This window comes from Mirounga angustirostris, unplaced genomic scaffold (assembly GCF_029215605.1).
Source record: "Mirounga angustirostris isolate CCGP_5_RB_7025 unplaced genomic scaffold, mMirAng1.0.hap1 SCAF_7, whole genome shotgun sequence".
NCBI lineage: Eukaryota > Metazoa > Chordata > Mammalia > Carnivora > Phocidae > Mirounga > Mirounga angustirostris.
In genome coordinates this window covers 88,271,440-88,291,786 of record NW_026991715.1, presented here as the reverse complement: position 1 = coordinate 88,291,786, position 20,347 = coordinate 88,271,440, and the positions used below count along the sequence as shown (strand labels likewise).

Sequence of the window (20,347 nt, the reverse complement as noted above, 5' to 3'; positions counted from 1 at the left end):
ATATTATAGTAGCTTTTCACGTATTCTGGGTCATTTATAGCTCTGTATCCTCTGCACACTTGAGAAGCATAGCACACATGTTGGTTAAGAAGACAGGCTTTGGAGCAGAGCCTGGGTGGCTCAGTTGCTTAAGCATCCCACTCTTGATTTGGACTCAGGTCATGATCTCAGGGTCCTGGGATTGAGCCCCACACTGGGCTCCCCACTCAGGAGGAAGTCTGTTTGTCTCCCTCTCCCTCTGCTTCTCCCCCTGTTCACACACACTCTCTCTCTCTGAAATAAATAAATTAAAAAAAAAAAAAGACAGGCTTTGAAGTCAGACAGACTGACGTTTGCATCCTTGCTTTGCCACTCACTAGTTGTGTAAATTTGAAAAAACTATGTAACCTTTTAAAGTCTCAGTTTTCTCATTTATAAAAAGAAATTAAGTATTTTTTCAAAAAGACAATCAGGGGAAGGGGGAAAAAAAGATGATGAGAGGAATATAGAGATAATACATACCAAATACTGACCGTAACACAAAAATATAAGTGTCAGTAGATGGTAGGGCTAGCTAAAGTGAAAATAATGATAAGTATTTAATGTTTTCAAATTATTGATTCAAAAATTAAAGGGGAAAAGACCAGCTTGGAGCCCTGAGATGGGTCTTCCAGTTTAGAGTCAATCTACGAATCACAACTTTCTGGGTGTAGTTGTTAATTTAATTATGAATTCTCCTATGACTGTCCTCTTGCCTACATTTCTTGAATTTGTTTGTAAGGATGGAATTCACTCACTCACCTACCTTCATTTAATAACTACATGGAGCATTGTGTTCCAGTGGTCGGAGTACTAAGGTGACCAAAGAGAGGATTTCAGTCCTCCAGAGAGGACAGAGAGACTGCCCATTCTGTGGACACTGTCCTATCTGTGATGCCATTGAAATCTTTCTGAACTTTTAAGGATCTAAGAACAGTTTCTAAAAAAGAATATTCCATATGACTTGTTCATAATGAATACTTTTTAGTTTCTAAAAAATACCTAAAAATGGGTATTTGCTTTTTATTTTGTTCTGTAATGTTTTATAGTATTTTTTGGGGGACTGACCTTAAGCTTATCAATTATTTTTTAAATTTTATTATTTTAATACGGTAATCCCTGTTTTTCACTTTGTGAAGATTAGCTTGTTTTAGGTTCTTTACCGACTGAGTGACCTGCAGTTACGTGTTTACTTCCAGAGTCCCTCTCCTTCTGTAATGAAGATAATGGTTCTAAATACAATAGAGTTGAGACAAGGGTCACATTCCGGTATGGATGCAAGAGAAATTTGTGAACTTTAAAGGACTTTACAAATGTAAGGTGATATTATTGCTACTTGTTCCTGTATATTAATAATTCGTTTTACGGGCGCCTGGGTGGCTCAGTTGGTTGGGCGACTGCCTTCGGCTCAGGTCATGATCCTGGAGTCCCAGGATCGAGTCCCACGTGGGGCTCCCTGCTCAGCAGGGAGTCTGCTTCTCCCTCTGATCCTCCTCCCTCTCATGCTCTCTGTCTCTCATTCTCTCTCTCTCAGATAAATAAATAAAATCTAAAAAAAAAAAAAAAATTCGTTTTACACTTTTGAGGCGGAAGTGATATTCCTGGTTTTGTCACGTTTTCTTGAGAATCGGTGTGTGCTTCGTCTACTGTTTTCCTCCTTAAGCTGTACACACCATTTCCCCCTGTCGCTCACATTTAAGCCTCGTCTAAAATGACTGGACTCCTATCACATGCGAGGTTCCCTCTGTGTGGGAGACAGAAAACAATCCTGCCTTCCGTATAGGGAGCTACTCTCCTTTTAGGTTCTTCACTGTCAAATTCGGCTGGCACTGAAGTCAAACTTCTGCTTGGCCCCACATTGCTCAGTTTCCTCACCAGGGGTCTCAGGTCACCGGAAGGTGCATTTCAGGTATATTGGTGTAAGCATGTCTTTGGCTTCTGAATCTCAGGGAACCTTCTGTTTTGGTTCTGGAAAGAGTGGGGTCTCTCTGCCATGTCTTTAAGCAAACCTCCTTTGCCATTCTTCTTGCCTCTGGTACTTGTTAAATTGTTAATGGCGCTCAACAGCTTGTACATGCTTGGTGTTAACTCAGCTCTTTTCGGTGAACATCAGATAAACAGAAAACTGTGAAGCCAATATTTCAAGCCCTGGACTTGTGTTGTACTCGTTGTAGTGTTGTGGTAAGTGTGGACAGGGTGGAAGACCCAGCTCTTTTCCCCCAGGGCTCAGGATCTAGCTTGGGAGACAGTGCATATACACCAGAATATTAACTTACACACAGGGGTGCCTGGGTGGCTCAGTTGGTTAAGCATCTGATGCTTGATTTCAGCTCAGGTCATGATCTCAGGGTCGTGAGATAAAGCCCCACATTGGGCTCCATGCTGGGCGTGGAGTCTGCTTAAGATTTTCTCTCTCCCTCTGTCTCCCACTTCCCCTCACTCGTATGCTTGTGCTCTCTCTCTCTTAAAAAAAAAAAAAAAGATAACTAGTACTTTATGATGCCTCAGTTTTGTACCAGAATGAGTCTGGAAAGCTTCCTTATTAAATGGATCATCTTTAATGAGCATTTTCTTTTTCTCCAGTAGGGTTACAATATAACCAGGGTCACACTATAATTGATCGTCCAAACCCTGATACTTTGGAGGATGACGAGGAGAGCTGTTAATACATAGGCACGTATAATAGTCATAAACAAGAACTGTCCTAGGCAAACTGGGATGTAGGTTCCCCCTCATTAAAACCAGAGATAAACAAGGACTCAAGCATCCAATCATAGCCTTAATCAGAGTGACAGAGGGAAAGACTCAACAACTCTAAATCTGTAATTTAAATAAAATATTAAATTGTACCCTAAGTCTCATAAAATGGACAAAATAAGTTATATACAGTTAGTTAAAAATAGGCCCTGACATATGATAAAGTATTTGTTTGGCATATGAAAATGTGATTTTATTGTATCATAAATTTCTCATAAAAAAACTAATATGCTTGCTGTGATAAAGATTAATTAAATTTTTAATTAAAAATAGTTTACTTGGGGGCGCCTGGGTGGCTCAGTCGTTAAGCGTCTGCCTTCGGCTCAGGTCATGATCCCAGGATCCTGGGATCGAGCCCCGCATCGGGCTCCCTGCTCCGCAGGGAGTCTGCTTATCCCTCTCCCACTCCCCCTGCTTGCGTTCCTGCTCTCACTCTCTCTCTCTCTGTCAAATAAATAAATAAAATCTTTAAAAAAAAAAAAGTTTACTTGTCTTGATTTTAGTGGATTTTTTTTTTTTTTTTCCATGCAATGACTTAAAGATCTCTGGTATCTTTAAAAGGCAGGCTGTCCAGGGAAGTTTGAACAGATTCCTTTTTTCTTTTTCTTTGTGAATTTCTCAAAGACAGCAAAGAATGTTCAGTTTTTTCCATTTCAGCCATCTGTCTCCCTGCTCATTTGTATATCCATCCAAGTCAACAACTATTTATTGAGCTGTTACTATGTGCCAGACCTATATACTGAGACTACAATCCCTGATGGGATAAGGTCCCTGTTTCTTTGTATCTGTCTTTCTCTCTGTTTCAGCTCTTTGTTTTTTCATCTCCCTCTGGGTTTTTTTTTTTTTTTTTTGCCTTTGCCTTTGAAGCAAACTCTTGTGGGATTAGGTCCCTCTGTTTCTGTACTTGGCAAGCGATTTGACTGTTCAGTCAGATGTTATAAAAGTCTTAATAGAGCAAAATAAATATGCATCTGTGACCCATTTCCTAAAAAAAAAAAAATACACTTCAGGAAAAGAAATTCCAAGTTAACAATAGAGAAAGAGAGTGTAGCTAAATGTAAGTTTCCAGTAAGCAGTAGTAATTCTAGCAAAATGTCTCTTCAGTTTATAAGCTTTTGCATTTACATTCTGCTAATAATGCTTTACTCTGCTTTTTTCCTCTTCAAGAGGAGGACAGATGATTATAACAAAGTGGATTTGATATCCAAGATGAGCATTCAGGGCATGGTGAGTAGTTAAGTAGAGCTAGAAAAGTAAATGCAAGTTAGGGAGTGAGGTAGTCATTGGTTAATGGCAAGAGATTTCGCTCAAGAAGCAAAAGTCTTACAAGCCTTTTCTTTTTCTTTTCTTTTTTTTCCCCTGGCCGTTTGGAGTTTATTTTATACTTGATGCACATAGCTACAGGGTGTCAGGAAGGCTTGAATGTGATTTGGAGAGTAGAGTGCGGGTCTCTCAACTTATTTTTCGGTGTTTTGCCATAAAAGAACCCAGCTCCTTCTGCTTGCTGCAGCCTGCCTAGTCTATGGGAAAGGAAGGAAGGGGCTCTGATGCTCCTAGCATCTCCTGAAGCCTTGGGGTTGGTGGTGGCCACTCAGGACTGGGGCCCGGTGTTGGCTTTGCCAGGCTGGTCACTAGGCTGCTTCCTCATGGCTTCCAGAGCCAAGTCACAGGTGATCGTGCTGCTGGAGGCTTGGGGGAAATTCCGAGCATTGCGGGAACTCCAGCAGGGTAGCCATGAATGAGAGAGTGGACTTCCCTTAAAAGCAGCTTGTCCACCAGTGACCCCGGTTGGTGTGGGGCAGAGCAGGGTGGTGAGGGCTGGATTCCCCAGGATGCCCTGCACTTCTGCAGGGGCTGTTACTGGAAGTGGAACCCCAGCGGCGCTGGTAATAGTTGCGGGTGGCCACGAGCCAGTGAGCTGCAGGAGGGGAAGGCTGCGGTGCTGTCGCTTGTGGGCTGGAGGAAACCTGGATGGCGACCGCTCTTGGGCCCCTGTGCGCGTGGTGGTGGCGGGATAGGGACGCTAGGCCACGCAGCCCTTTTGCAGAGGAGGTCGGGGAAGCCACTCCATGACCGAGCTGCACACATCACAAGCTCTCTTAAGGATCTGAAAGTAGAGTGAAGTTTTTTAAGGTTTTGTCTGTTTGTCAAGGGAGTGACTTGATCCTGTTTTTCTCTTAAGGATTTCATTTACCTCTTGGGAAGGTTGTTTGTAAGGGAGATAAGTATGAATGATGGCAGAGCACTGAAGGTTTTAGAAATCCAGGGGATAGCGACCTGGGCTAGGAGATGGAGAGCAGTGTGCGGATTCCAAAAGACAACAGATTCAGTGATTGGATGTGGGTGCCAGGGGTTATACATTATTGGTAGGTTTCTCTCACTTGAATATCTGGAGACTGTGGTGCTGTTTACCGAAATGGGCAGTGGGGAAACACAGGGTGTTACACGGATTATCTCTTAAGCTTATGGATAAAATCAAACTTGGTATCAGTCTTCCAGAAATAATAATAATAATAAGTAGCATCTAACATTTGGATTCCCTTACTATGGGCCTTGCTGGTAAGCATTTGGAGAAGAGCAGCTTATCACAGCTGATTTTTATAATTCATTTCCTTTGCCCTTTTTCTGCCCTTCCCAGTGACATCAAGAGTTGGCTTCCAAAGAAAGAGAAACCACAATGACAGCCTGGTGCATGTGTGGGCGTGTGTGCGTGTGTATGTGTGTGTGCGTGTGTGCGTGTGTATGTGTGTGTGTGTGTGTGTGTGTGTGGGTGGGTGGGTGATGGCAGCCGAGGATGGTGTTGATGGTTCATTGTGTTGGTTCATCAACCTCTGGCACAAGCTTAAAGACTGAAGGGGGGCGGGGGAGGGGAAGCTAGCCAAAGTTGCATAGCATTCTGATTAAGAGGTTCCAGGGTCAGACTGCCTGGGTTCCAGTTCTGGCTCTGCTACTTAACTAGTTGTGACGTCTTGGACAAGTTACTTCATCTCTTTGTGTCTGTCAGAGTCTTCATTCTGCAAAATGGAGATGATACTGACATTATTTTAAAGTCTTATGGAAATTATATGTAAACACTTGGAATGAGTTATTATATTTACAGTGTTTAGAACTGTGGATGACGCTATTATAACAGGGTTTTCTTTTTTTTAGGCAAATGGAATGAGCAAAGCCATGGATAATGGGCATGAGAATTGATAGACTTGCACTACGATGACCTTTTTGTCCCGTATCCATGATTTTAGACCCTGTAGGCAACACGTCCTGTCGGTTAGGTCCTTACGGTTTGTTCCTCCCAGTAAGGCTGTGTCGGAGTAGCTGTGGTAGTGGCAGTAATGAGAGTCTTGGGAATAGCTTATATAACCTCCACATCAACCTTAGGAGGTGTAGACACTTTGCTGTCCCGGTTCTGCAGGTGAGGAGACGGGCTGTTGGAGAGGGTCAGCAGCTACCCAGGTGAGTCTGGAGCTGGGATGCAGTCCAGCCAGGCTAACTTGAGAGCCTGTGCCTTTTCACTACGACCCCGTCTCCCTTATGTAGAGGGTGTTTAAACTGCTCACTCAACAGCCCCCTCCCCAGGGAGCAGAAGTGGCTCTATTTTCTTTTTTTTTTTTAAAGATTTTATTTATTTATTCATGAGAGACAGAGAGAGAGAGAGGCAGAGGGAGAAGCAGGCTCCCAAGGAGCAGAGAGCCCGATGTGGGACTCGATCCCAGGACCCTGGGATCATGACCTGAGCCGAAGGCAGACGCTTAACCATCTGAGCCACCCAGGCGCCCGAAGTGGCTCTATTTTCTTTCTTTTCTTTTTTTTTTTTAAAGATTTTATTTATTTATTCATGAGAGACAGAGAGAGAGAGGCAGAGGAAGAAGCAGGCTCCCAAGGAGCAGAGAGCCCGATGTGGGGCTCGATCCCAGGACCCTGGGATCATGACCTGAGCCGAAGGCAGACGCTTAACCATCTGAGCCACCCAGGCGCCCGAAGTGGCTCTATTTTCATTGAAGGTGATTGGTGCCGTGATTATCAGAGCCTGGCTAGTGGAAGATACCATTAATCTCTTTTTCCATTTCTCTTGTAGATACCAGTTTTTCTTGCAGGTGAAGCAAGATGTCCTTCAGGGCCGGCTGCCTTGCCCTGTCAACATTGCTGCTCAGCTGGGAGCATATGCCATCCAGTGTAGGTTTCACGGCAGCAAACTGGGAAGAAATTTGAATTTTTCTTTTTAAGCAAGTTTACGTACTAAAATTCTTCTTATCAAGTGACATTTCCCTGAACAAAAGTTTAGTCAGAATTCAAGTTTTAATCCGTGTCCTTTCAGAAGAGGCAAAAGTGAAGCCAGTTATGTATCCTTTGTAATAGGTCACTTTGGAGTTTTAGTCACAGGAATGGCGTTGATTCTGCATTAAGTGGAGGGTCTGAAAATCCCTTCCATTCTATATCCCACCTGAGTTTGTTGATCCCCCCAAGGTGTGATATCTCAGAGATCACATTGCTCTCAGGCAGCTGTTGTGGAGACTCTATATGGTCAGATGCCAAGGCCAATTCAGGGTGTGGCCCTCATTGCATCTCTTCTCTTGGCATCAATATGGCAACCATGTTGGGCAGCTCCAGTTTGCATTGTCATTTTGGAGGCTGAGGATGTTTCCACTCATATATACTGAGCCCTTTCTAGGACTCTTGCTAGGTACAGGGGCAGTGAGACAGTATGTTCCTTGCCTTTGTGGCACTTGCAGACCAGGAATAGTCTAGAAAAAATATCCTAGGAAAAACGTCACATAGATGAACTGGGTTGGGCTTGGAAGGTGGATTAACGTAAGGAGGAAAATTTTAATAAATGTAATATAATGAGCTTTCTGGTTTCATTTTGCTTTTTTGTGTAAACCAACGTACCGCATTGTGTTAAATTTCCATATCCACTGTTTGGGGCAAATAGATTTTGAATTATATGCTCTATCTCTTGGTGTTATTTTCTGAGAGGATATATTGGTATCCTGGTTGTTTTTGCCTCTAGCATTTCTAATATATGTACTCTAAATTCTGTTTACAACATGTTATTTCATATAATCTGGTAAAAATAATTGAAATGCAAATGATGATAATTATAGTCTTTCAGAAAGCAAAAATACAGAACTTATGTTTTTAAGACAAGATTTTATTTATACCATTCATATACGCTCACCAGAGTAGTTTTTTACTAAAATTAGTTATGTTTGAATTTATTAATAAGGCATTTGAAGAAAATGTTTCAGCATGATAGGAATATTTTAAAATAGTTTTAGGAATATTTTTCTAAAATGGAAAAAAATGCAATTTCTTTTGTAGCTGAGCTTGGAGATTACGACCCATATAAGCATACTGCAGGCTATGTGTCAGAGTACCGGTTTGTTCCTGATCAGAAGGAGGAACTCGAGGAAGCCATAGAAAGGATTCATAAAACTTTAATGTAAGAATCACTTTTTATTAGCTATAATCAACATATGCTATCCATCAGATCCCCAAAACTTTATTGTATTAGAGTTTACACTCTTTAACCAACATCTCCCTATTTCCTCCACCCCCCAGTCCCTGGTAACCACCATTCTATGTCTCTGTTCCTATGAGGTTGGCTTTTTTAGATTCCTCCTCAAGTGATATCATAGTGTTTGTCTTTCTCTGTCTTATTTCACTTAGGGTAAAGCCCTCAAGGGCCATCAATATACTTGAGAGTTTTTAAGAAAGTAGATCTTACATGATCTCACCACAAAAAAGAAATGGTAATTTTGTGACAGTGTGAAGGTGTTAGCTAACCGTTCCTATGGTGGTCGTCATTTTGTAGTATAGAAGTATATCAAATCAACACATTGTATACCTTAAAATTACACATGACAGTGTTGTATGTCAATTATATCTCAAAGGTGGAAAAAATATCATGTCTTATGTTGCAACATCCATCAACTATCATCTTATGCTAATGGCAGTCTTAAGTTTCTAGAATGATAAATTCTTCACCTGTGCCTTGAACATTCTAGTATTTTGTCTTTTTTTTTCTGCTTATAACACTAAAATGCTCATAGAAAACCAAAGCAATTTTAAAAATATAAAGGAGAGAGTAAATCCCAATGCCTAAAGTCAACATATTTTTGATACAGCATTGTGTTAAATTTCCATGACCACTGTTTGGGGCAAATAGATTTTGAATCCCCCTCTTCGCATAAATTCCCATAGAGAAAATTTATTTGTATATATGATTTTACATAAATGAAATCATTCTGTATATGTTATATTTTGCAGTTTTCTATTTTTTCAGTCACCAGTACCTTGTGAAATTTATTCTTTCAGCTATAAATATATTTTGTAATCACAAAAGCCTTAATGTATTCTGGATTTGGTCTGTCTTAAGTATGTAAATTCTTCACAGTTATAAGCAAAGTCCTATTCAGTCTATAGCAGTGAATGTGGAAATCACGATGACACCAGTGTGGAGCCTTGGAGGGTATTATGTTAACACCACATGCACTTCTGAGAATATACACACTCCCCTAGTAGGATTTTCAATTAATGGCCTGCAGCATTGAAGTTATAATTTAATTATAGTTATTTTGGTTAAATCCTCTATACTGATTAACTTTGCTTTATTGCCTCTTATGTAACATTCCCTCTTGAATTTGCTTGGTTTCAGATCTATTATAGTTAAGGAAAAAAATATAGAATTAATCTGGTCAACAAAAAATGTTTGCCTAAAGGATCTGTTTCAGTGAGTAGCAGCAGAAGTCAATTGCTGAATTGCAATCAGAGAAACCAGGCTTTCCATCTTGTATTAGCATGCACCAGAATGCTCTCCAGCCTGATTATAGAGTCCTTCATTTTAAGGTTTTGCTGAAGTGGATGCTAAGAGAGTGCCTGTTATAACATTATGAAGGGCAGTGTGTTTGGCACATTCTGAGAATACTAATTCTAGGAGTTTCAAAGTACAATTACATTTTTGAAATTATCAAGGAGCTTCGGGTAAAGGGCCTTACATGTTTTACGTGATGGTGTTGACAGCGTGACTATTATTTCAGAGAATAAAGCTTGATCAAGGTTTGGTAGCTTTCTTGTGTCTAATTTGTAATGAACATTCTTCATAGATTTCAAAATTATGTATATTGCTAGGTTTTCCAGGTCACCGTGGTGGAAACATGGGATGCATCAAAGTAGGATTTAGTAATTAAATTCATAGCTCCTTTTATTAACAAATAAAAAATTTCTATCTTTCTCTGTTACTTACACACACACAGTTCCACTTATCCATGGAGATTCCTGGCAGATGCTCACACTTGTTAGGAATGAATACTATTTACGAATATTATCACCAATGAAGATTTGGGGATGATTTCTTTACTTTGTATTAAGAAAATAAGTATTTTTATTATTTAGAAATATTAACGTATTTTCAAACTACATATGTGCTCAGGAGATGCCCTTGAGACCCCAGCTAGGTGTTGGGGAAACTCTTCTCTTCTCCATACCCACCACTACTCTTACTCCTCTTTATCCTGATCGAGAGCTGCTGGTGTGTGGAGACATTTTACTCTTTGTAAAGGATGTACTTTTTAATTCGAGTGCTTATATTCTCAATCTCTTTGGGGGTTTCTGATACAGAATTTTAAATATATGCTGGGACATTGGGATTGGCTATACTGAGTAAAAACAGATTTGGTAAATGAAATTAACTTAATACAGGTATTACCTCAGAGTGTAACATTTTGTCACCATGGAGGCAAGGGACTTCTTGAAATACAAAGACTTAAGTTTGCTCTAGCACAAGGGATTATTTTTCCAGTGAATAAAGTGAAGATGGCTTATTCCCTACAAGTGCAGTATCTATTAGTAAAGTAAGGCTTTTTGTTTTTATGCTGGGTGTAGGGGTCAGGCTCCTTCTGAAGCAGAGCTGAATTACTTGAGGACTGCCAAATCCCTGGAGATGTATGGCGTTGACCTCCATCCTGTCTATGTGAGTAACATTTAATTAACACAAGATATTTTAAGCTGATGACATTTTTCTTAAAAAGTCACTGAAACTCCCAGAGGAAAGCCGCAGTGCTGTTGTTTAGCGAGCAGATGATGCTTTCTCATCTGTGCTTTTCAAACACACAGAATCTCTTGCATGGATTCAACCCTAATGAGTTTTGCTTAAAAGTCTGTGATTATGTTTCCATGTGTAGAGAACAATTAACTGGGCTTGGAAACACAATCTGGATAGCAGCTCCATAGGGCTTAGCTAAACGTCAGAACCACTTAAAACTGGTCTACAATTGATTGTATTAGACAGAAAACAGGAGGATTTTCCAAAAATAGATTTTATGGCTGAAAGATATTCATGAAGTCACTTTCCAGAGAAGTAGGCCTTGGCGCCAGGACAGGTGTGGATGTGCAGGTTCTTCAACAGGGGGGCTGCTGCCCCACTGTAGTTATTGCCAATATTGGAAATATTTTGGCAGATTTTCTTTAGCAGCTGATGAGAACTTGCCGAATAGAGTCGGTGAACAGTGACGCTGAATCTGTGTTGAATATTCTGAATCCATGTCTTAACCTTGAAGCCATTTCTCTCAATGGATAATTCTTTGCCAGTGAGGTTGAAATGTCGTTGCCTTTCATTTTATTAGAGTTCAGTTAGCAACAGTCAAATTTGATGATTTGAGAGAATGAGCCAGGTGCCTTATTCTTTACACAAAATGAATTGCTCAAGATTATATATAGACAATGTCAATTAAATTATGGAATGTAATTTTTAAGGAGCCCTGATAAAACTTACCATAATGCAGATAACTGATTCATGCATTCATTTCTCAATATGTCTTTTGCACATCAGAGTTTCCTAAAACAAGAAATCATCTCATTATTTGTGAAGAGTTAGAAACATCCCTGGGTATACTGTTGTAGGGTAATAAAAGTTACGTATTTTAGGGGGAAGTAGTAATTCCTGGATATTTTAGCTTCCAATCTCGTTATATCATTAAATGCTCTATACTACTGTCATTTGAGAACACCTCTAAAACTTTGTGGAATAGTTACCGTTTTCCCTTCTAGCCACATTAATCTTGTCAGGCTTTTAGTTTTTTAAGGACTGTATTTTATAGGAAATGTGTAAAGAGAGAGTCTTCTGCAAAATGCTTCTGCATTTGTGTAATGTTTGTCCTAATTCACAGTTTTGTGGATGGTAGGAATTTATAGCAAATGAACGGGATTCATTAGAATCTTCCATACATTCCTTTAAGATTGAATTTTTAGAACTGAAAGTGGGCAACAGCTGGTGCTCTTCCAAAACATATCAGTTGTCTTATGTTCCTTGGGAATATGACTTTGCAGGCTGTTATTTGACCTTAGAGTAGAAATAAAATTCATACAGACATGTGCCTGTCCTTCATACCCGCTCTGTGACTTTTTCATTTCAGAATCTCATTTTCTTAATTAGGATTTATCATTGCCTGGAAATTAAGGGGTCTTCAGTCTTTACCAGAAAATATGGTATTTTTAACTTTTTTGAGTAGTCTTAAAGTCACAAATGGAAGTAGGAAGAAGCATGATAGAAACATCAGAGAATCCAAATGTGTGCCTTAGGGCAGATGCCTGAACTTTCTGGAGAAGGGTGGTGATAAACAAGGCTTCATGATTATCTACGTCTGAGAATAAGATCAAGATGAGCCCCTGGGAAGGAACTCTTGATAGAAGCCAGTGGTTCTCAATCCTTCGCTGCACAGGAGAATCACCTGGAGTATTTATGTGATTTTGATACCTGGGCCCCTTCATTACAGATTCTGATTTAACCGGTTTTGGTAGCACCCAAGCACCAGCATATTGAGCTGCACAGGTGATTCCAGTTAATTCCAGTGCAGCCAGGGGTGAACAGCACTATGGATGCGGTGTGGGCTGAGTTGATCAGGGGTCTGATTGGTAGCCCAGGTTCTTTTGATGAACTGCAGTTACAAGGATGAATACACTAAGAAAACTTTTCAGTAAAAATTTGAAAAAAAAACTAATCGTACTATCATACCTTAGCTAGCTTTCTAAGCTGTTTTTGAAAAACTAGACCCAGTATTAATGCAACAAATTATGTTTGTATGGCCAACTACAGTTTGACAAAGGTTTTTGACATGAATAAATTCATAGTTATAGGCATATGTTTGTTTTTGCAGGGGGAAAACAAATCTGAGTATTTCTTAGGATTAACTCCAGTTGGTGTTGTTGTCTACAAGAATAAAAAGCAAGTGGGGAAGTATTTCTGGTAAGTATAACTTGAGGGCAGAGTTGGTATTAAAATTATACAGTGTATGTGCTCGGCTTATGGGTCTTTGTTAGTGAAAAGAAAACAGGTACATTTCCAGTGGTTGATAAATAAATGAGTGAAACTGGGTATAAGTTTTCTCCCAGTGCATCTTAGTATGTATTTTCTGTGTAAATTTTAGGTACTGTGATTCTGGACTCTCTTGTCCATGCAAATTGGGTATAGTAGGGTTTCCTACCCATTCCACTGTGTACCGGTGGGCTGTGGGCCCAGGACTCCTCTGAGTTCTTTTTTTTTTTTTTTTTTTTGACTCCTCTGAGTTCTAATGCTAAATGAGGGAGGCGTTGCCTGTAGCCCTACACTGTGGCTGGGAAGGCAGTAATGGCCAAGGACCTGGGGATTCCAAGCTGGTCTGTATCTACTAGAGAAGCACAGGAGAATGAGAACGGAATTTTGTTTAGGAAGGGGTCCAGAGCAAATGACTTATAGGGAGCTCTCAGCAGTTGCTGTAGCAGTCTATGAAGGAGTTGTGGTGAGCCAGCCTTTTCCCTCTGGGAACTTCTCTGAATTGCTGAAAGATTAATTCTTACAAACTACACCACCGCCACCGTCTGCTTTGTTTTTTAGGCCACGGATTACAAAGGTTCATTTCAAGGAGACACAGTTTGAACTCAGAGTGCTGGGAAAAGATGTAAGTTTTTGTTGAGCGCTCAGCTTCACTGAGGCGGGAAGTCTTGTCTGTCCGTGGGTAACTTAAAAGACATTGTGAAGTAAAAGTGCCGTGTTTCCCCAGCTGCAGCCACGTGGAACCAGCGTTAATTGACTCACGTACACAACTTCTCAAGGGAGGGAAAGGGAAGTGAGGAGAAATGAATGAGTTGCTTATGGAGACATGTCATTTTAGTTTGAGCAAAGAGAGGGAAAAAAAAAAACCCTTTCTAGGGCACAAGAGAGAATAGGAAGTGATTATCATTATTAGAGTAATTTGCCTAAAAGTACTACCTATGAAGGTAGGATTCATATCCTCAGAAGAGTGCAGCCCACATATAGGATAAAGAGTGTCCCAATTTTGTCCCAAAGTAAATTAAATGACCTGTAGGGAGTCATATTTCTGTTCTCTCCTTAGTTGAGCATGGTAGATAAACCGGAGGGGAAATTCTGGAGGCTTTTAAAGGAGCGTGTAAGGCAAGGGTGCAGAAATACTGACTTTCTCCCTACAGCTTGGCAGTGTCCTCCAGGAATGTTTGGGTAATGGGCATAGTATTTGTCGGAGCCTGGAGGTGCTTTCATGCCTTGAGAGGTGGCTTTTAAGAAACTGTGCCCAAAAAGGCAAGGCTGTGAAAGCTTCCTTTTTATCTGTCTATGAAAATAATGCTCCCTTGAAGTGCTGTTATTCTAATTTGTATTTATGGGATAAATTAGTGAAAATAGGATGTACGAGAATCCATCCTTCTGTCTCTTTGGTAGTGACTTTATGTAGACCAAAAACCTAAGTGGATGGCATTGAATTGACTTTCTGATGAGATGTCTGTTGTAAAAACGAGGTGAGTAGAGCCTGCGCTTCCGCATCTCCACATGGAGACGCGGGAAAGGAGCGGCAGTGACTGCAGGTGGAACGCGGCGTCGGGCAGAGATCTCCCCGGCAGCATCCGCTCACGCACTGTGGGATGATTATGTACTGTCCAACCTGAAAACCTGGTATTTCTAGAGAAAAAAAAATGCAATGATCCCTCCCTGAACTGTGACAGACTGCCATTTATTGATAAAATTGGATTTTGAAATGAGTTTTAACTTGTAAGGAGGGGAAATTCCAGATTTTTACAAAAATGATAGTCCAAACTATCTAACTACTATAGTAGTTCGTAACAGTCTATAATTTTCTTCAACTCCTGATTAGACGCATCAATCTTAAAAGATGAGCTGTAAGATTGAATTAAAATCATCCAAAAAGTAGAACAGCTAATTAGATAGTAGGGCTATATGGTTTTCTCCCTCTCCTGCCCCTGGTTTCACAAGACTTAATGCAAGGAGTAAGGTCTATTCAACATGTTGAAGATACTGTTTCATGTTCTTAATAGGAATATTATAATAAAAGAGTAAGACTTTTCATGGAAGCGTTGCTATTATTTATGGTCATGTTCCCCCTTATACCTAAGTTATTTTTGTGAGCAACGTCCTTTGTTCAACTACTTTTATGTTATCGTTAGCGTGCCTCAAAATGTCTTCTGCCTCAGAATAAATATTTGGTAAAGTTGCAACTAACTTGAACTTTCAGCTTCTTATATTTTTCATTATTAGGAGAAACAAAACAACAAAACTGGTATTTTTCATGTTACTCTTTTTTAAGAGATTTTATTTATATGTATGAGAGAGAGGAGAGAGCATGAGTGGGGGGAGGCACAGAGGGAGAAGCAGGCTCCCCGCTGAGCAGGTAGCCCGATGCCGGTCTCGATCCCTGGACCCCGGGATCATGACCTGAGCCGAAGGCAGACGCTTAATCAGCTGAGCCACCCAGGCGCCCTTCATGTTACTTTTTAATGGCAGTCTCCATGGTGTGACCTAGTTTGCTACACACTCAGCTCTGCCTCAGTCCCTTCTGCAGCTTGGAAAAGGAGTGGTGTTTGGGGGCCGCCTGAGACACTCTTGTCTCCTGGGTCGTTAGCCTGGTGTCATCAATCTCTTGCAAGGTGCTGAATTCAGGCTTGAATCAAAGGGATTATTATTTTTTTTTATAAGACATTAATTTAACCAAAGAACTCCGTTTTCTGAGTGTTCTTGCTTTGCAGTATGTCTTCTTTCTCCACCAGGGTATCTGTCTGTGAGGCAATGATTTACATAATGGTAGAATTAAGTTGATTATTATGGAGACCTAACTGTAATCATAGATTAAATATGAAAGCCCCCTGAAACCTATTGCCTGGACCAGTAATCATAGTTTGAAAAATGGCTGAAATGTTTATTCTGGTTTTCTGCTCTGCTGGTCCAGTCAGAGAGACTTAACTCAGTATGCTCAATGCTGTTAAGACCAAATTCAGGTATTCAGTTCCCAAAAGAAAGCAGTGTCCTACAGATAAAAGATTTTTCCTGGTGTCATGCTATGCCACTAATACTGTCCAATTCCACTTTTTAATATTAACTGTGTCCAACAAAACACATCAACATATCTTAATAAATACAAAGAATGTACTAGTATGTACTATGTATCTCTTCCTTTGCATCCAAAAGTAACAATCTCCTCTTTCTCAGATATAACCTTAATGAATTTCGTGATTCATTTTTCAGAGAGCAACAAATAGTTGTCTGCAATTAAAAACTGATTTTTTTTTAAAAAGAATTTATTTATTTATTTGACAGAGAGAGAGATAGCGAGAGAGGGAACACAAGCAGGGGGAGTGGGAGAGGGAGAAGCAGGCTTCCGGGGGAGCAGGGAGCCCGATGCGGGGCTCAATCCCAGGACCCCGGGATCATGACCTGAGCTGAAGGGCAGACGCTTAACGACTGAGCCACCCAGGCGCCCCTAAAAAATGATTTTGTAAACATTTATTCCTCTGACAGGTTCAGCAGCTAATTATTATAAATACTTTTATGGATTATTTAAGCTTCAAAATAGGTGCTGCGACTTCAGTAATACCTCCCAGAAAGTAAAAAACTTTTAGTATAAAGGTCTTCCATGACAATTTTAGAAAATCTGGGAAATACGTTATAAAGAAGAAAATGAAAATTACATTTTAAAATTCAGAGGTAATGATTATTATTTTGGTGCCGTCCCTTTCAGATTTTGCCCTCTTAGCACAAATGTATGATATACGTTTATACACACATGAATACATGTCATCCCTTGTGTGGTTCTGTACACAGGTTTTATATTTAGTATCATATGATAAGCATTTCTCCTTTTATTATATTTATTCATATGTGCCTGCACGGTGTTTGATAAGGTGTTTTAGTTTTACAGGTTTGACCATTTTTTCTTAATTTCATGGATCAGTTTTTCCCTCCTGTTGTATCTTATAATTGTTTTCTGCTGGTGGACGTGAAAGCTGTGGAGTTTTATGTTGATCTCAAATCTGGCCATGTTGCTGAATTCTTGTGTGCTAGCCAAGAGTTCTTAATTTGATTCTCATAAATTTTTGTAGGTATATAATTATATCATTTGCAAGTAAAAATAATTTATTTCCTCATTTCTGTTATTTATGTTTCATATTTTATAGTGTTGGTCATAACTTATAGAAGAGTGTTAAGTGATTGAGTAATATAAAGCATCTTTGGTTTCTGATTTTAATGAAAATATCACTATTCCACCACTTAAGTATTAGCTCTTGGTTTTAGGAATATGTGTTTATTATGAGGGGTTTAAATTTTTAGAAGTCTGTTATCAAATGGTTGCTTTTCACTGAATTCCTTGAGAGTAAACATTGTTGCCTGTTCACTCATTGGGCAACTAATGCTTACTTAAGAAATGCAGACGAGGGGTGCCTGGCTGGCTCAGTCGGTAGATCAGGTAACTCTTGATCTTGAGTTTGTGAGTTTGAGCCCCATGTTGGGTGTAGGGATTACTTAAAATCTTAAAAAATAATAAATCAATAAATAAAAATAAAAAATCCAGATGAGAGAGGATAGTGGCTCAGACTAGGGTAGCAACATTTCAAGTGCTGAGAAACTGTTGGATTCTGGATTTAGCTACATGGTTTCATGGATGTGGGGAGGTATGAGAGAGAGGAGTCCTGGTGACTTAAAGGTGTTTGGACTGAAAGGCAGGAAGAATGGAGCTGCCATCCAGCGGGGTGGGAAAGGCTTTGAGTTGAGCAGGTTTGGGGAGGAAGATCAGGAATCCCATGTTTAACATGTTGCATTTGAGATATCTGTTATACATCTAGGTGGAGACATTTAAGAAGTGGGCTCTACGAGTCCAGAGTTTGGAACCAAAGTCTGGGCAGGATAGTGAGATTGATAATCATTGACATATCCTGGTATTCGGAGCTATGAGACTACATGAGGTCATTAAGAGAATGAGTACAGATAAGAAGAGGAAGAACCAGAAAAAGAGGCTGGGAAGCAATAACCAGGGAGGTAGGAAGAATACTGATTGTATCCAATTTTGCCAGCTAAAAATCACATTTTATGTCAAATGATGCTGATATGTCAAATCAGGAGAGGGTTGAGAATTGACTGCTGAATTTAGGAATGTAGGAGGTCATTGATAAGACCATTTTCAGTGGATTGAAGAGTGAGCTTTATCTCAGCAGTTCCACTCTTAGGTCTGTGCGCCCTGGAGAATCACAAGGGACATATATATCCTTACTGTAGCACTCATATGCAAGAAAAACACCCTGGGCGGGGGGGGGGGGGGTACCTGGGTGGCTTAGTTGGTTAAGCGTCTGCCTTTGGCTCAGGTCAGGATCCCAGAGTCCTGGGATCGAGCCCCACATCAGGCTCCTTGTTCAGTGGGGAGCCTGCTTCTCCCTCTTTCTCTGCCTGTGGCTCTCCCTCCTTGTGCTCATGTGTTCTCTCTCTCTAACAAATAAATAAATACAATCTTAAAAAAAAAGAAAAACACCCTGAGAGGAGTCCATTATTAGGGGATGACCCCCCCCCATGCATGCTAATTAAGAAAAAAAGCAAAAGAGGTAATAGGAGGAGTGGAACTGGAGAGGGTAAATGTAGACAACTCTTTTGAGGAGTTTTGGCACGAAGAGGAACAGATAGGAAGAAGGCTGTCAGGGGAAGCAGGTCAAGAGGGTTTCTTTTTTAAGTTGGAAAAATAATAGCATATGTATACTCCGATAAGAATGATCCAATATATGATGAACACTTGATGATGTGGTAGGGGGAGAGAGAATTGCTGGAACGATATTCTTGAGTGGGTGACAGGGGATGACAGCTGGTGTATAAATAGAAGGGTTGGTTTGAGAGGGCGGCCAGGACAGTTCATCTCTGGTTAACAGGCAGGAAGATGAGCATGGGAATGTAGATTAGGGTAGGTGGGTAGTTTTCTTATGATTGTTCTGCTTTCTGTTTTGAGGGAACTAGGTATTAAGGTCATCAGCTGAGGCTGAATTTGGGTAGGAGGTGGTGGGGATCTGAAGGAAGAAGAAGGTATGAAATAGTAATTTTAGAGAGAAAATAGACAAGGCACATGTGGTTTGGTGATATCCTGTGATAGCTTGGTAGTACGAAGGGTCCTGAATTTAAAATGAGCCCGTTCATGGTATGCTTTTCTCCACGCACATTCAGTAGCGCTGGTGCAGACATGAAGCAAGTGGAGAGTTGGTTTGGTGAAGAGACTAGTACAAAGAGAAGGACCAGGGAATTAGGTGAGGCAGGGGAGCCAACCCCGCGGTTTATCATGGAATTGAGACTGGGTAAGGAAAGAGTGAGAACTGTGAAAGAGGGGTGGGGTCTGGTGGGAGGAGGTCCTGGTTGGAGGAGTTGAAAGCTTGGTGGGGGTGGAGAAGTGGAGGGAGTAAGCTGGAGAGACGGGGTGGTCAGAGGGTTGGGTGCTAGGCACTGAGATCACAGAGGAACTTTAGCTATTGCAAATGAGAAGTTACCAGGCAGGGGTTTTCACCTTCTTACCCCCCGACCCCTGGGCTATTTGGCAGCATCAAGAGACAGTTGGTTGTCACAGGGCGGGATGGGGCAGAAAGGCTCCTGGTATCTAGTCGTGCTAAAGCTGAGAGCTCTGCTGTGGGGTTGCAAGCACAGGAGGGAGTGGTTGGGATAGGGAGGAAGCCAACAGCACTGAGAAGTTCAGGGAACTGAGATGTCTGGGTGTTGGAGGCATTGTTTCTATTTACATATTGAAATTTCCAGTAATTAACACGAGAGTAGTATTGGAGGGTGTGACTGACTGCAGTAGCTTTGGTGTTTGAAGGAGAGGACTTTCAGGATGACAGCCACCAGAGAGATGGCAGGTGATGGAATCTGATGAGATCCCAAGCTGGGAGTTGTAGGGGAAAGAGGAGAGAATGGTCCAAAAGCAGCCTTGGGGAGCAAGCAGGAATCTTCTCTATTCTCAGGCCCACTGATATGAGGACCCTGGCACAAGAGGCAAAGCTCCGACTCCAGTGAGCTGCAGTTAAGACAAGTCCTCAGGGGAGAGCCAGGCTTCTTCTGGCACGCCAGGGTGAAGGCAGTATGAAAGAGCAGACTGCGGGGCCAAGGGATTTTACTGATGAGAGACCATGAATTCCAGAGGGCATGAAGGAAGGGTTTCAGAAGTTGGGTGGCAGGGGGTGGCGGGGGGAGGTGTGGAGGTGTGGGGACAAACTAGGGGAATTGCTGAGTATCATTTCGGGGTGACGGAGATCAAGAGAGCATAGTAGATGGGGT

At 41.0% G+C, this 20,347-nt stretch overlaps 1 protein-coding gene across 6 annotated transcripts in view; it reads left to right on the top strand.

The window, feature by feature from the left end:
• EPB41L4A (erythrocyte membrane protein band 4.1 like 4A) overlaps window positions 1–20,347 on the top strand; it is a 249,881-nt gene that overhangs the window by 141,987 nt on the left and 87,547 nt on the right. For all 6 annotated transcript variants that reach the window (XM_045899935.3, XM_064596462.1, XM_064596465.1 and 3 more), the window contains exons 6-10: window positions 6,851–6,948; window positions 8,095–8,215; window positions 10,657–10,744; window positions 12,927–13,015; window positions 13,643–13,706. In XM_045899935.3, the coding sequence (XP_045755891.1) occupies window positions 6,851–6,948; window positions 8,095–8,215; window positions 10,657–10,744; window positions 12,927–13,015; window positions 13,643–13,706 (460 nt within the window). The remainder of the gene's footprint in view (window positions 1–6,850; window positions 6,949–8,094; window positions 8,216–10,656; window positions 10,745–12,926; window positions 13,016–13,642; window positions 13,707–20,347) is intronic.